Source organism: Enoplosus armatus, chromosome 23, assembly GCF_043641665.1.
Source record: "Enoplosus armatus isolate fEnoArm2 chromosome 23, fEnoArm2.hap1, whole genome shotgun sequence".
Classification (NCBI taxonomy): domain Eukaryota; kingdom Metazoa; phylum Chordata; class Actinopteri; order Centrarchiformes; family Enoplosidae; genus Enoplosus; species Enoplosus armatus.
The window spans coordinates 1771086-1786658 of NC_092202.1; the positions used below are offsets into that span (position 1 = coordinate 1771086).

The following is a 15573-nucleotide window of genomic DNA, read 5'->3' on the forward strand; positions in this document are numbered from 1 at the left end:
TGCAGCTGTCAAATAAAGGAAGTAAAAAGTACAATATTTCTCTCCAAAATGTAGTTGAGTAGAAAATAGAAATACTCAAAGTACCTCAAAATTGGACGTAAGTACTGCCTCTTCTAGAGAGGGGATTACTGGGAGTCTAATGGCTGTATTATTGATTAGTTTTCTGTCCATCCATACTGTGTAGTTTGTTTATGGATGGCTGGACAATAAAGTTCTCTTAAATCCAGTGAAGGCTGCTGATTCACAATCGTGGTTATGGGCACCGTCTAGTGGCCACTGCAGGAACTGCATGTTCGCTTGGATTCAAATCAATAAAACACAGACAGAAGCCCAGAGAGTGAAGTGTAGTGTTTATTCATCCATTCACACTCGTTGCTGTGATCACAGTCTTGTTCAGAATCAATGAAGTTATTCAGCAGTAACATTACTGATTGGATCTGTTAATCATCAGAACATCTGATTCGTCCCACAGTTCATCTTTTTTTTTTCACTATTTCAGCAGGAAACTCAACATCAGAGCTCTAACTGATGCTTTCTGTACAGACAGACCGATATTTGGTGGATTCACCTGCGCCGACTGGTTCATTATTATTTCTACAACATTTCTTAGAAGCCAAGATGCTCAAGTTGAAATGACCTGAGCGTCTCTGGCGAAGTGCAGCCGGATGGATGCTGATGTTTGTCTCTGTGTGTTTGTGCTTTTCTAGCATTTCTCCTTCTCCGTGGACATCCTCCCGTCATGCCACGCTTCTCTGGTGCTCCTCAGGGCCTTGGTTCTTTTGGGGTCCACCACCACGTAGTCCACACGTGTGCGCTCGCCCCGTGCACGCTCCTCGCCGGCTGCGGCCTGCGCGCCGCCGCCGCCGCTTCCACCTTCTGCCGTGCAGCGTTTCTGTTTACACACACACACACACACACACAGAGAGGAACATTTCGATTTTATCACTTCTTTAATTTATTGATGCAAGAAGAATTTCAAAACAGCCAAAGACAAAGCTGATCAATAAAAGATACAGATTCTTAATGTATCACTCATATTGAAAAAACATTAGAAATGAGTGAAGCCAAATATGAAACATATAACACACACAGTCATTAGACGCTCACCTGGCGCCCTCTAGTGGCTGAACTCCTGCCAGACAGGATAATCATCTCTATCTCTACTGACCAATTAATGACAACACACAAATCCATACATTCACACAAAATCTAACAAAAACAAACAAACAATGTTGTTGATAAATTGTGTGATTTGTGTGACATGAAGAGAAGCAGGGAGAGAGAGAGAGAGAGAGAGCAGGGTTACCTGTCTTGTTGGTGTCGATCGCCCAGTGTGGAGGTCCAGGTCCAGGTACTCCACCTGTTTGTCACCTCTGGCTCGCCGTAGCAACGGGCTGCTGACTCCGCCCTCCGAGGCCCGGTGCAGCATAAGCCTCAGAGACTGTAGACACACACACACACACACACACACAAAGTTTAGTTAAGCATTGTCTTAAAAGGAAACAGTAGAGGAAGACATGGGAGGAAAAAAGCAAGACAGGATGGAAGAAAGAGAAGGAAAGGAAGGAGGGAAGGAAAGTAGAGCGTCAGCAGAGAGGAGGAAACCAAAAGAGTGAAAGAAGGAAACAAATGAGGAGAAAGAAGTAATGAAGCCAGAATGAAAACGACCAGAGAGGGAGGAAGAAGTGAAGTAAGGGTGGATGAAAGGAAAGACGATGGATATGAAGAAGGATGTAAAGGAGGAAGGAAGGACTGACAGATAAAGGAAGGCAAAGACAGCAAGGAAGGAAGGAAGGAAGGAAGGAAGGAAGGAAGGAAGGAAGGAAGGAGTGTTGTTACCGGCTCCCCGGCGCTGAAACTGAGGCTGGAGGTCGTCATGGCGACGTAGCTGTCATCGGCCTCATCAGAGTCGGAGGAGGGAGACGAGCTGTGAGCAGAGGTCGGCCTGACTGACCGACGACTGGACGGACTGACACACACACACACACACACACACACACACACACACACACACACACACACACACACACACACACAATAAACACGTTGATTTTGATTATTGATCAGTTATTTGCAAAAACTAGACACGTTGACAGAAAATTAATGGCAACTATTTTGCTAATCAATTAATCGTTTAATCCATTTTAAAATATAGAAAAATCCAAACAGTATTATTAAACTGTAGTATTTGTAGTTTTACATTTTTTGGATTTTTCTCTAATCTTTGCTTTTTTGATAATTGATCATTTTAACAGTTGTCAAATCAATGTAGTAAAAAGTACAATATTTTCCTCTGAAATGTAGTATAAAGTATGGAAATGGAAATACTCCAGTAAAGTATTAGTGAAGTACTTTCCACCTCTGTCTGTCACTACTTCCATTACCACAGTGCAGTGCTCCTTCGTCACCACTGGGGGGCAGCAGAGTGCAACACAGCTCACACTTCCTGCCTCTCATTAAATATTGACGTGTTCTGCAGTTTTCTGTTGACGCTGCAATAACTCACACACACACACACACACACACACACACACACACACATTACTTACTCTCGTGTGAAGGTTCGAGTGACAGGTGAGCGGACAGGGGGCGGGACTTCCTGCCAGTCCTGCTGCACCGAGGTGATGTCCAGAGGAGCTGGTTTCACTGGGAGAAAGAGAGAGTACAGGTTTAGGACCAAGTTCTTCTTCTGGCATTTTTCTTACCAAACAGCTTCAGGTGCGTTATCACCACTCTCACTCTCAAATCTCATCTGGAGTATATCCAAAAAAGAGACACTTGAAATGAAAAAGTGTCCTCATCGAACTTTGGATAAGATGCTTATTGGATTTCTGTTTTCCGACTGAGAGTAAAACAGGACAAAGAAACTAAAAAGAGGCTTATTATGTTTGAAAATAAAAGCTCTTAAAATCTCAAGTGAAGAAGCAGAACCAGCTCCGTAACTGTGGACCTCTATCAATATTCAATGTGAATGCTTCTATAAGCTCCAGCTCTATATATATATATATATATGTATATATATATATATATATATATATATATATGTGTGTCGCTGTCGTGCTCCTGTACTGCTGCCTTGTTGAGCAAAGAGGAAGCAGGTAAATAATTAAAACTAAAAAGAGGCTGAAGGGGAACGAGAGAGATGAGAAATGACTAACACAGAGAGACACGGGGGGGGGGGGGGGGGGGGGGGGGTGGAAAGAGAAAGAACAAGAATACAAACAATAACAAGAAGAAACAATCGACTATTTCAGGAACAGAAACAGTCTCGTTTGCTGGCGTTAACTGTCCAAACACGACCAAAAACAGGAATTATCTTGTGGCAGAAAGCAATCACAAGTTCTGATGGTAAACAAGACAGTTCACTTGGCTTCATCGAGTTTCACCCGTCTCACATCTCCAAGCTTCCAAAGAAGTCCAAGCTGCTACTGTATTACCCAGGTCAGAAGGTAATCTGTTAAAGAGGTAAAGTCTTGTACCTCTCGCTTTGTGTGTCGGCTCTCCGGCGGTCTGGACGTCCGGTCTCTCCGCCGGCTGACTGACACCAACGCCTGCAGTGATAAAGAAGAAAGCATCACCCGGGCTGCGCTACACGTAGGGTAGCTATAACTTCCTGGTAAGCTCCGACTCACCTCTGCGTTGTGGTTTCAGGTTGCGGTGGATTGGAGGGGGCAAGGCTTTGACCTCCGCTCCGCCGGCAGTGTTCATGGTATTCCTCCGGAGCGGCGGGGTGAGGGGAGCGACGGGAGTCAGGGGGGAGTTACGGAAACCCATGTGGGCGGGTGGGGGGACTTGCCTTCCAAGGGATGCCAGGTCACCAGCGGCAGGGGTGGGATGGATGGCGAGGGAAGGGGTGAGGGGGGTCATGGGGACGTAGTTGGCATCCTGGAGCTGGACAGAGGGGTCAGAGGAAGGAGGTGGAGGCACCCTGGAACAAGAGAAGAAGAATTAGTAGTTGAAGTGCCCATATTTAGAAAATGGGCATCTGGGGGTCCCAGGGAGGTCCAGGGATCAATAAGAGGTTCCACTTGTTATTAAAGTGGTTCAAGCTGAACCTGAGAGAGAGGTCCCTAAGTAGATTCTGGGCTCTTCAGAGAGTCCGAAATGAATCAGAATCAGAATCAGAATCAGAATCAGAAATACTTTATTGATCCCCGGGGGGAAATTGTACAGTACCGGTGCTCCCATTCAAGAGTAGAAAGTAGCATAATAATAATAGAGTATGAGAGTAGAATCCTTACAACACCAACTGACCCAGGCTGGAACAGACCTGGTCCAACTTGGACCGATCTGTCATCACGTCCAAATCACATTATTCATAACCAGCTCAACGGTCGTACTGTGTCCCCCCTGGCCTTAAGTGGATTCTGATGGATCTCGAGGGTGTGTCAGGGGTGTCAGAAGTGATCCCCTTTATTTCTGGGTCCATGAGGTTGCTTGTGTCAGGGTGCATCGGGTTCTGGGGTGTTTCAGGGGTCTCTATTTGGGTTTCCGGGGTCCTTCAGTGGTTTAAATGATCTCTGAAGAAGTTTCTACTTGTCTATGTGGGCGTTTGAGGGTCCTTTAAACAGCTGCAAAGGGTTCTTGGTTGGATTCTAAAGGTTCTTAAGGGCATTTCAGGGTTCTTCAAGGTGTTCAAGGAGCCCATTGTCGGGTTTCAGGGGTCTTTGAGGGTTCTCTAGGGAGTTTCAGTGTTATTTAACACAAAAATGACATTTGTCGACGCTTTTTGTTTACACTGCAGGTCAAAACTGTTTATTTGTGTATCACATTTTAACTTCTATTGTGGCAGAAATGACATTTCACCGCAGACAAAGTCTTTCAGTTGGAAAGGTCCAGTCTTTTAAATGCTTTTAAAACAAATCATTACATGAACACAGTCTTATCATATCAGGCATCTCCTGACTAACCTTGGTGCAACAGGAGGCTCAGTGGTGGCGGCGCTCATGGGAACGTAGTTTTCATCCACATCGTCATCCTCAGAGCAAACACTACCCAGAGGTACCATGCCTTTATTAAACTGAGAGAGAGAGAGAGGCGTGAAACGGTACAGAGATGAAATAAAGAGATGAAATATGAATCCTGTCACGTGTTGTATTTAAACGCTTTAACTCACGAAGTAACTGTTGAAGCTCTCGCTGAACTCAAACATGCTCGCTCTGTCAGACAGCGAGCGAGGGACGTAGAAAGACTCACAACCTGAAACACAGATCACAGCTCAGTGCTCATCTTGCTGAGAGTTAGATGAGAAGATCAACACCGATGTCAAGTTTGTGCGTGAAGGACAGAGCCAGGAGGTTAGCTTAGCTTAGCATAAAGACTGGAAACAGGGGGAAACAGCTAGCCGGACTCTACAAAAGCTCACGAATTAACATGTAGTGTCTTGTTTGTTTGTAAAAGGCCAGGCTAGCTATCTCCAGTCTTTATGCTAAGCTAAGCTAAGCTAATTGTCTGCTTTTGAACGATGCAATTTATTTATTTATTTATTTTTACGAACCAGGCTGGAAACAGCTCTTTGTGCTGCGGTCGGGCAAAGTTCTCGTCTTATTACTGAAACTAATGCCAATCAAATTATGGTGCAAACAGGCACAAATTGTTCAAGGACATAATCCATCAGCACAATAAAGCCGCTTTATGAACTACAGCGCTCTCTGATCTCCTCTGAAGTACCAGGTGCAGCTTCCTTCAGGGATTACAGCCACTGTAATATTGATTTGGGGGTCACGTGTCGGACTATTTCTTGGCCGGGTGGAGTGACTTGAGAGCGATATGGATCATCTCATCGAACTCTCAACAGGAAAGCGAATAAACGTATTGATTAGAAGGCCTTTAATGAAAGCCAAGTCAGGACAGACTGTTGTCTTCTTACCTGTCTGTGGACGTCCTGGCGTAGCGACAGTGTAGCTCCTCGGCAGACCTCCCCCCCCCCCCTCCACACATCCGTCCCTCCTCTCTGGCTCTGAGGTGGATCGGGGGAGCGTGCCCACAGCGGAGCTCTCTCCCTGGGCTGCGATGGTCGGGGGCTTCGGCGGGCGTGGAGGAGGAGTCGGGGTGGAGGCGTGGAGCTCCGCCTGGGTTAGGGAGTCCACACTGGGGGTAGAGGATGGGCGGCGAGGGGGTCGTGGTCGCAGGGTGGATGCTGGACGGGGGATCTGGTACCCGCTGGTGATGTGTGAGGGTGTGTTTGGATGCACGGCGGAGAGCGTATCATCACTGAGAGGTATCGCCACGGGCCGCAGGTGGAAGTCCAGGGAGTGCTTCCTGGGATGAGGGGAGGGGTGACAACGAGGTCTGCCGGCTCGTCTCTGGAGGTCAGAGGTCATGCTGGCATCCAGAGACTGGCTGAAAGGGCCTGACATGGCGCCGACTGTCCAAGAGGCTGTCCTAAAGCCGGAGGAAGAGCAGGAGGACGGGAGTGGAAGGCCGTTGGGAAGGAGGGAAGGAGAGGAGGAAGAGGAAGAGGAGGAGGAGGTGGCGGAGGGAGGAGGGTAGAGGTTGTCGTTGTAGTCGGTTTCAAGAGAGGTGGAGGAGCCGAGAGGTGGCCTGGAGACAGGGAGAGATACCAAAACAAGAGAGTTAAATCAGGAGTTTTGTGAGTTTCTTTGCTTCAGGTGAGCTGCAGCCAAAACTACCTGGACAGATAAAAATCTGTCAAACTGAGGAGGAAAATCCGTTTCATCACGTGGCTCGGATGAAGTGTCCCGTGAAGGTTTGTGGAGGCTTTTAGAAATCTGTGGGTGTGATCCGGGCTAAGATAAACCCGTAATCCCTTTCTCAGCTTCAACACGTCTGAACCTGCTGGTTTAGTCATTTACGTATTTTGGGGTCATTCATTTTCATTTCACTTCACTCATGAACTGCTCGAGTGGTACAGTGAAGCGTTTTAAAGACCTGCCTTGGCATCTTATTTGACTTCGCAGAACAAATGACAAACAAACTCATTTCTAATGTCATGAATGAACTCTGGCTGTTTGTGCGTTTACCTGATGTGACTCTGGCAGTGCGATAACCACAGGTAGTCTTCTTCTGCAGTGCCATAATGCTCCAGGTTCGGGACGCTCACCGGGTCATAGGGGGGCGGGACTGACCCCCTTGCGGTGGTGATGGCGGCGGTGCCACCGGTCGGGCTCACCTGGGTGATGGAGGACGAGCCGGAGACAGGAGGTCTCTCTGGAACTGCAGGAAAGGGTTATGAGAAACTCCTCTTAGTTCCTGAGTCTCCCTGCAGGGCATTGTGGGTATTGGAGTGTTTGCCATTATTGACACATAATAAACCTTTTAATGGCAATATTTATTTTGATATTTTGAAGATTAACTTTTGTGGCCTAATAGAACAATTAATATTTGTTAGGCTCCAACAAGTGCGTCAAGACAGAAGTCCATTGACTCCAGCATAAGATTTAAGAGTGTTAGTTACATTCACTCCAATAATATTAACTTATGTTTGTGTTTAGCATGTTGCTAAAAGTTTGACATGATTGTTGAACAAACTTCTCTTCAACTAACAGCGTACGGTGTAACCTCTGACCTCCATTTAACAGCGCCCCCTATGGGCCAGTCTACATGATCCTTTCACGATTATGAGTCAGTGTTTGCAAAATGAGAGTGGATACAGAATGTAGGTATTAAAGTCCATCACAGAAACAAGACAAAGCTTATACATAACACCATATTTCATGATGTTTTAAAACGTCTGAGTCACCGACACAGTCCTGAGGACATTTCTGTCCATCTTTCTCTCTGCATGTTTTCTCTCCTCCCACTGGTTTTCACACTGACTCAGCCACAGCCCACCCACATCTAAACCACTTCACATGCAAAACAAGAAAGACTCCCTCCCTCACCGTCATCGGTCGGGTTGAAGCCACAGAGCAGGCAGATGGAGGACACCCAGCGGTTCATGTCCTCTTCAGACTCAGCAACCAGGTACCAGGTCCTCTCCTCCGTCCTCAGGTCGAAGACGAAGCTGCTCTCCAGCTCCTTCTTTGTGAACGTCAGGCCGGCGTCCACCTGAAGGAGGAGGGGGCCACAGAGAGCGGAACGAGGCACAACAACCTTTAGCAAACCTTTCTCCTGACACTTAGTTAGCATTAAAGCCAGAAACCTCCTGCAAAAAAGTAAGTAATTACCACTCTACATCTTCCTTTAGCTGGTGCAGTGGAGCTCATTTAGAGGATTAAAACAAAATGATCCATTAATAAATTATACAAACGATAAAATAAACCCTCAAACTGAATACTCTAAAAGCACAAACACGCTGAAATTAAAACGTTTAGACATGCACAATAAGCTTTGATTCTTTCTGGTCATTAATGAACAGAATTAGACGTTATGGAATAAAAAGTACGTCCGTCTGTTTACCTGTTCACACAGGTTCAGGTTGATGGTCCTGATTGGCCGGCGGGACTGCTGGTTCTTGTAGTACTGCAGGACGTCCGGCTCCCCGCTGAGCCGACCGCTTCGCAGCACGAACCAACGCCTCTTCCACGCCTGCAGAGAGAGACGCAGTCGTTAATAATTACTTCACTGTCGGAGTCAGAACCGCTCCTGCAGCGCCACCATCAGGACAAAACGACCACATCTTTTTACACTCCGGTGGTAAAGATGTGAGGATAGAGAAGTTGCTCCCCAGAGGACGAACCCTTTCCAAACCCTCCATTAGCTTTTCTCTGGCGCCACCAGCAGGTCAAAACCAGCACCAGCAGGTCTTTTTACAAAACCAGTGATTACAGTTTAGCTGTTTTCTCTCTCTCTCTAACTTAACTCTGATGTCTCTCTCCCATGTCAGAGGTTTTACACTCCAGTGCTCATGAATGTTAAATAAACACACACACACACACACACACACACACACACACACACACACACAGTGAATATTGCTAAATGTTTAACACTTCTTTCAGGTTGTTGCCATCGTGCGCTGAGCATTATGGGTAGGGTCCTTCTCCCATGAGCGGTCCACAGGATGACACCTCATATTTCAGACATGACTCACCATCCTCGTGTGTGTGTGTGTGTGTGTGTGTGTGTGTGGGGTTAGTGTTAGTGTGTAGGTTGTGTGTGTGAAAGACGCATCATGATTATTTAAAGGTGTGAAGCGGAGCATGAAGAAGGATTTTAATCTAATAACAGCATGTGCACACACACACACACACACACACACGCAACCTTGTACTTCTATTCTTGTGAGGACCTTCACTGACATAATGCATTCCCTCACCTAAACCTGAACTGGTTAAAATGTCCTCACTCCCAAGGTTTAAAACTGGTTCTGGCAAAGATAGCTGAACAAGTACACACACACAGACACACACACACACACACACACACACACACACACACACACACACACACACACACACACACACACTACTTGTCCACATGACGGTCTCAGTGTTTCTCTGTTGAAAGGAATCAGATAATTTAGTTTTTCCCTCTGAATATCTGAAAGGACGCAGAATTGGTGAAGAAGAAACATGAGACTGAGCTTCTGTTTATGTGGCTAAATACAGTGTGTGTGTGTGTGTGTGTGTGTGTGTGTGTGTGTGTGTGTGTTTGCCAGTGAGTTTCCACCAGTCCAACCAACCAAACAACCAAATCCATCTCTTCCGATCCCTCTTTAATTGTGTTTCTCAACAAAACCAACGTGACTCCAAAGGCCTCTCTGTGTGTGAGATCAAAGTGCACAGCAATTAAAGACTGCAGACCCCCCCCCCATACCCCCCCCCCCCCCCTTATTTCTCTCCAAACACTGACAGGAAGAGGAAATAGCTGAACAGGAAATGCCGGTGAGAGATGCCAGTCGATTTGTTTTTCTTTTCTGTCTGTCCCCCTCGCTCTGTTTGATGATCACTCGTCTTCAGGCGGGGGGGGGGGGGGGGGGGCAGCCACTTGTGTGAAAATATTTTTCTAGTCTCACCAGCTGATTGTGAATCCATCTCTACGTTTGTGTGTGAAGTTCTTCCCAAGTTGAACCAAACTTTCAAATGGAAGTTCCACTTTGTGTGCGTTGTTGGGAAAATCACCTGCGTCAACATCGCGTGTCAACAAGAACCGCGCGGGTTCTCGTCCACGTTGAGCTTTTCCTTAAACACTTTCTCTTCGCTCTTCTTCACCTCTTCTCTCTGGTTTTGTTTCCTCCTTTGACCTCTGACCCTGACAGGAAGAGGGCACAATGGATCCAAAATAACACTTCCTCCATCCTGCCTCCAAACCAAAATTAACACCAGACCTGAATAACAAATCTCCCTCAGTGTTCAGTTCCTTGTTTACTGATCTGTTCCTCCTCTTCACATCACACGATGACGATTCAACGCTCTCAGAACTGCAGACATGTGACCTCGCAGCACTTTCAATTTCACGGCAGTCGCTGGCCGTGAAGGAACCGCAATTAAACGTCTTTGCAGTTGAAATGGGATCCGGGAACACGGCAACAAAGTCAGGAGCGAACCAGTGGTTCCCAACATAAATCCACTCCACCAAACAACCATTTTTACTCCTCAGATTGTTTCGTTTCAAATGTTTTAAGGGGCTTTAAGATGTAAAGTTATTCAAAAAGTCACAAAAGCCCTCCCTCCAGGTTGGGAACCCCCCCTGTTCTCGACCCGTCGGACTTCTTCAGCGATGCTCGTCGTGTTCTCAGATCTCAGCAGTCCACTTGGCGAGAGGACGAATATCCAGAGCCAGATCCCCTCGGATGGAAAAACATGGCGGACACGCGACAGTCTGTCTAACCTCTACATGTGCAGCGTTCCTTAAACTGTGTGTGACCTTGTGTGTGTGTGTGTGTGTGTGTGTGTGTGTGACGTTTGTTATTGGACTGAAGGTTCTCCTTGGTTCTGTTCCAGTCCATGTGTGTGTTTCAAAATCTTCTAAATCTTCAGGGAGGCCCCCCTCCTCCAACCAGGCGCAGCTGAGAGCGATTAGGTTATTACATAACACACACACACACACACACACACACACACACACACACACACACACACACACACACAGATCAGGGAGTGTATGATGAGGTACACTCCGCAACCTCTCGGCCAATACTGAACATGAACACATGAACACACACTCCGCCTGCTGCAGCCATTATAAGGTTCTCCGTGTGAGTGTGTGTGTGTGAGTGTGTGTGTGTGTGTGTGTGTGTGTTGACAGTTGACACACAGCTGGCCAAACAGTGTGTGTGTGTGTGTGTACACACTGGGCTGTATATACCATCATGGCTGAATGTATACACAGTCTGAACAATGGGCTCTTCATTTGGAGCCCCTCTCCTCTTCTTCTTCTTCTTTGGCCTGCTGGGATGACATTTCATCCACTGATGTCAGCTAACGGGGATTGTGGGTAATGAAGTCCCCATAATTCAAACAGATAAACCTCGATTTTAGAGTTTAAGTTCTTTCAGTCATCATTTCATCTCTTTTCTTCTTCTTCTTCTTCTTCTTCTTCTCTCTAAACAATTACTTTTCTTCTGCCTCATGTATTCCTCCTTCACTTTCCACACACACACACACACACACACACACACACACACACACAGTCAAGAGAACAGGAAGAGAAAGTAAATGAATGAAAGAGAAAGCGTCAGAGATACTAGAATAGACAACAGAGGAAAGTTTTCTCTGGAAAGAAAGAAAGAAAGAAAGATTGAGGCAAAATATGGAGAGGGGAGATGAGATTACTGCAGCTCAACTCATTGGCATGGCATGCCAGATATGCAGTGTGTGTGTGTGTGTGTGTGTGTGTGTGTGTGTGTGTGTGTGTGTGTCTAAGCTGCTTCTTTACTGGAAAGTGAGCTGTGCTGGACAAACAGCCTTGTGCTGATTTGAATTGTTCACAAATTTATTGGATTTAAAGTATATGACAACTTTTCATACACTATTTCAAAATAAGATACTTAACCACCATACTTCACCCAAAAAAATGAACATTTAAGTCACTTCTTACCAAAACATTTAAGAAAAAAACCCAAAACGTATCCAAGTCTCTGGTATTCATCCCAGGCACATGGCCAGCTGTCAGCTTCCGGATTTGAATGATGCAAAGCACCTTAACATTTTTGCAGGTTAGCCAGTTAGAAACAGCCGTTTCTCTGTGACGAAGCGTTGGCTCAAAGTCAGTTGTTGTCTTTTACAAAACAAAAGCATGCATCAGAAATCTCTTGTTGAAGGTCAAACTGCTGTTCTCTTCATCAGAAGTCTCTTAGTTAGCTCGGCTTCTGCTCCCAATTTGCAAAAAACAGTGTTGCCAGGTATTAAACTACTGTTGTAGTTCTCCACATAAATAAACAGAAGACATCTTTAAATTATTATATAGATACATTCAGTGTATTTATTGCATGGTGATTTACAATATATATATAAATGAGTTTCGGTCCAGTCGCAGCAGCAGGCAGCTGTGTTCTGCTGAATGTTTTATTCGTTTATGATTATGACTCTGTAACTTTAGGAAATGACTCAGTGTGTAAATAGTGATGAAACCCTCAGCTAACCTTCAGGCTTAATTAAAACCTACTCAGGAGTGTGTGTGTGTCCTGTAGGTGCCTGTCACTATTGATGTGAACAAGCCAAAGCACACAACGGACATGCAGCTACTTTAGAAATGAGCTCTTTTGATATCATGAAGGAGCTTTTTTTTGTGTGTGTTTTTGTAAAACTTATTGTCAAGTTTCTAAAGCAGAAGTGGAGCACTCACATAACGCCGCAGCTTCTTCTCTGGTGGTGATTTTCGCAGCCAGCCTTCACACACCACCTCCCCGGCTCCGCTCATCCCGACGCCAACGAAACAGACTCCGACACAGCTTCCAGCCGCTCGATCAGGCTTCCAATCAGGTGTCACAGCTGACAGACTTCCAATGAGTCAGTTAAGATCAACCAATCAAGTGTCAATTAGGTATCAAATCAGTGAGACTTTTCAATCACTGGATCAGGCTTCAAATCAGACCTGAAATCAGCTGATCTGGCCTCAAATCCTCCAACCGATGCAGTGATCTTTAAATCAGCAGATCAGACCTCCAGGCGGTGCGACAGGAACTTAAGTCAGTCTTTGAGCCGAACTCTGCCGTGATCAATCATCTCAGGTGATTGATCCACGTCTCCGGCAGTTTCCATCCACGCATGAAGGAGCTGCTCCTCTAACCACGGCTGAGTCACACCTCCTTCTGAGAGGGTTTCTACTTCCCAGCAGAGTCGCTCTTCCTCCCTCCTCCCTCCTCTCTCTCTCTCTCTGGTCGTGTGATATCCGAACACAGTGCCTGGGCTCGGACATTCCTTCTCTCCTCTCCTCCCACTTTTTCCTCCTCCTCCTCCTCCTCCTCCTCCTCCTCCTCCTCCTCACTCCTCCCCTTCTGCTCCTGCTCAGTACAACAGGAAACTCCCCCTGTGGATATGTGTATGAGAAACAGCCTGTTCTTCAGAAAATGTTTGGAGAAAAAAAAAGATGTTTTGGCTTCAAAATAAAACAAAAATACTTCTAGATGTGAATTTACTGATGAATTTACTGAATTCATGATCAGTGTAAGCTTATAGAAAGGACTAACACGTCTCATATTCTGTATTTAAAGACAACCTCAGATAAGAAACACACTATTACTCTGTCAGTTGTTCAGTTACCTTCGACCCACAAAGTCCTTGTCAGGCAAATGTGAACAAAAAGCAGATTAAATATATATAAAGATAAAAAACCTTTTCCATTGTCCTGCACCTAAATATCTGATAAACACCAATAAAGGTTTAAAAAAACAAAACAAATGTCATGTGGATGTGGAAAGATGTTGAGATTATCCAGGTTATTATAAAAATGGCTTTTACTGATATTTTACAAATACTGAATTACAATCAAGTTGAGACTAATTATGATAATCGAGTGATTCTGACTCTCTCAGGTAAATGCTGACATCTAGTGGCCTTTTTGCAGTATTACAAGTTTGATAGTAGGGACAATAAGTTTGCTTAGTATCAATATTAATTATCACGTTACTTTTCTTCAATGATTTCAGAGATTAATTAACATTTATATGTTTTTCGCTCATAACTGCGAGGCACAAGTTCAGGTTTTCTTTTGTTAAAACGACAATAATCTGCCTTTTTAATGACAACAATGTGTTACATGACAACGTGAAAACAATGAGACAAGGGGAAAGGAGAAGGACAGACACTGAGTCAGGACACCATCATGAATAAGACAGGTGGGTTTAGAATATGCTGTGAGACAACATCACAATAAGAACAGGAGAAGATCGCATAAGAAGTTACAGCACAAAGCAATAGGTTTGATTTGATAATCTCAGTCCATCCAGAAAATCTGCAAAAAACAAACAAACATGCAAGTTAACGCACATTTCCATCCACTACAGTTATGCAAATATTAGGAGTTGGTGCATCGAGACACAGCTGGTGGCGTCACATGCCATTAAACCTTCGCAGAGGAAGAGGGCGTGACGAGATGACCCAGTTTCAGCCAAAATCAATGAATAAAGTTCACATAAAGATGTGTTTCTGAACAGGGATCAGTGAGGCCCGGTCCACGGAGAACCACTCCGGTCCGGCGGCGTCATAAAAGTTGGAGAAAGTGTTTCAATGGACGCAAAATTAGTATTTTTTTTTTTTACCATTTCCAGGAAATGACAAACTCTTAAACACCATCACCTACAAATAATTGTATTTGTGGGACAGATACAGGCGTATAGGTACAAAACTCGTAACATCGACTTTAAGGTTTGTCAATATTCTGGCAGGTGACAAGCTTGGAACCAGAATAATAGTGTGAAATTATAGAATGAATGTCTCAAATAAGGTTGCAGACACTGTTGACTCCACTCAGCTGCACTTGTTGGCTGGTACGTTGGACCCGGTGACCCTGCCTCTAAACCGCAGTGTTACTTTACACTCTCCGTCTCTGTGAACACGTCGGAACAACACACGGAGAGAAAATTTCCCTACAGCACGAGGAAACTAAAGAAGCATGACGACGATCACTGGCTTTGTGACGTGCAATGAAGCCATTTGTCCTGTTCGTTTTGACTTGTCACACAAATACGTCCTCAACCCTCAGACCATACGTTCATGTCTCCTCTGACGGACGCCTGTGAACAGCAGCCCAGCTGTGTGCGGGGAGCCGGGGAAGGAAAACCTGAAGCAAGTACTGCAGTCAAGGTTGGTCTCGTTTAATGCACCTAAATACAATGAATCACCAAAACTATACGTTAGTTTGAGAATTTAAAAAGTCTGATACTGTGATTAATACGTCCTATGAAACTGTTTATGAAGCTAATTATGATTTTTTATAATTATGGAGTAATTCAGTATCTTACATATATGCAGGATGCGTCGTTTGATTTTGAACCTGTGTAAAAGTCTGATGTTCCAACAAACGTCACACTGTTTGAAAGAGTCATAATTCTCGTGGCTGCTAAAGAGCTTTGTCACTTGAAGGTGAGCATATGTCATTTTTGGGTTTCTTCTGGGGGGGAGGGGGGGGCTGTCTTTAAGGGCATTTTCAAAGCCATTTGCTCTGGTCTGAGTCAATGTAGTCATGTGTTGGTAAACCTGTTGGTTCAGTTTCTTTTCACACGTCTGC

At 45.2% G+C, this 15573-nt stretch overlaps 1 protein-coding gene across 2 annotated transcripts; it reads right to left on the reverse strand.

Annotated features, from left to right (window-relative positions):
- Positions 1–333: 333 nt before the first annotated feature.
- On the reverse strand, positions 334–13186 carry LOC139306040 (GRB2-associated-binding protein 1-like). 2 transcript variants are annotated; one of them, XM_070930003.1, is made up of 14 exons: positions 12940–13186; positions 12691–12844; positions 8362–8490; positions 7845–8010; positions 6984–7176; positions 5870–6543; positions 5117–5199; positions 4911–5020; positions 3633–3928; positions 3480–3551; positions 2550–2646; positions 1840–1969; positions 1307–1441; positions 334–892 (listed from the first exon to the last, which is right to left on the reverse strand). In XM_070930003.1, exons 2-14 carry the CDS (start codon positions 12763–12765, stop codon positions 704–706), a joined length of 2349 nt encoding a protein of 782 aa, XP_070786104.1. In that variant the 5' UTR covers positions 12766–12844; positions 12940–13186; the 3' UTR covers positions 334–703. The 2 variants fall into 2 exon arrangements, with proteins under 2 accessions (XP_070786104.1, XP_070786103.1); XM_070930002.1 differs by having other exon boundaries at positions 12691–13186.
- Between the last annotated feature and the right edge of the window lie 2387 nt (positions 13187–15573).